The sequence below is a fragment of the Sinocyclocheilus grahami genome, unplaced genomic scaffold, assembly GCF_001515645.1.
Source record: "Sinocyclocheilus grahami isolate Dianchi unplaced genomic scaffold, SAMN03320097.WGS_v1.1 scaffold4359.1, whole genome shotgun sequence".
Lineage (NCBI taxonomy): Eukaryota > Metazoa > Chordata > Actinopteri > Cypriniformes > Cyprinidae > Sinocyclocheilus > Sinocyclocheilus grahami.
The window spans coordinates 1-1226 of NW_015509309.1; the positions used below are offsets into that span (position 1 = coordinate 1).

The 1226-nt window shown below is 41.8% G+C and overlaps 1 protein-coding gene across 1 annotated transcript in view; it reads right to left on the reverse strand.

Annotated features, from left to right (window-relative positions):
• Positions 1–646: 646 nt before the first annotated feature.
• The window catches only part of LOC107576795 (paired box protein Pax-5-like), a gene marked incomplete at its 3' end in the record, with an annotated part of 1410 nt that continues 830 nt past the window's right edge, over positions 647–1226 (reverse strand). Inside the window, exons 2-3 of the mRNA XM_016262927.1 lie at positions 945–1075; positions 647–862 (exon numbers count right to left, since the gene is read on the reverse strand). Of these exons, the coding sequence (XP_016118413.1) occupies positions 647–862; positions 945–1075 (347 nt within the window). The remainder of the gene's footprint in view (positions 863–944; positions 1076–1226) is intronic.

The following is a 1226-nucleotide window of genomic DNA, read 5'->3' on the forward strand; positions in this document are numbered from 1 at the left end:
CAGAACAGATTTGGAGAAATTGAGCATTACATCACTTGCTCACCAGCAAATCCTCAGCAGTGAATGGGTGCCGTCAGAGTCCAAGCAGCTGATAAAAACAAGTCTTCAGTCCATCGATTAATGTCTTGTGAAGTGAAAAGCTGTGTGTTTGTAATAACCAAATTCGTAATTAAGATGTTTTTAACCATAGTTTTTTGGACTCTCATTCTGATGGCACCCATCCACAGCTGAGGATCCATTGGTGAGCAATTTGCTCAATTTCTCCAAATCTGTTTGAACGAGGAAACAAACTCATCTACATCTTGAATGGCCTAAATGTTAGTACATTTTCCACAAATATTATTTTTCATCCTTTAAAGGAACAGTTCAACCTAAAATGGAAATTCTGTAATCATTTACTCGCCCTCATGTTGAAGAAAGAATGGCATATAGGTTTGGGCTGACATGAGGGTAAATGATGACTATTTTAATTTTGGGGTGAACTATTCCTTAAATTGTATGATATGTGTCTATACAGAAACTGTCTTTAAAGATGACATATTTACATATTTGAATTAAAACAGGCTTTTAATGGTAAACATTTGTGAATATTTGCTATTGACCAAGTAAAGAAAAAACAACCAAAATCAATCGAGTTTTAACCTACACTGGGGACTTTATCTCCGCTGCATACTCGATCTGTAGCCAGCTTTTGTCGGATCTCCCAGGCGAAAAGAGCCGGGTTCTGCCGCTTGTGCTGCGCTATGATGGAGACGACATCAGGAGTCAGGAGTCTGGGTCTGCTGCCTCCCGTTGCTTTAGGACCAATGGACCCTGTGCGCTGAAACCTGCCCAAAATCTTACTGACGCAGCCGTTGGAGACCTGCACAGAGCACGCTGTTAATCCAACATGCTGATATTCAAATAAGCACGTGGTAAAGTTAGAATTGTTGGCTACTCGGTACCTTCAGTATTCTGGAGATCTCACACGGTCTCACGCCCTCGTTCGCGAGCTCAATCATCAGTCTCCGTTTACAGACGGGTAGAGGACGGCCGTTTAGAAACACGCCGCCCAGCTGATTCACACTCCCTTCCCCTGACACATATCCATACACAAGCTACATTAGCCTATTGGGAGCTTTGCGCATTTATGATGAAGTGGAAATTCTTCCAGAACCAGCTGAACAACTTCACTCTCAGAAACAAGGTACAAAACTGGGGTGGTACAATTTTAAAAGGCATTAATA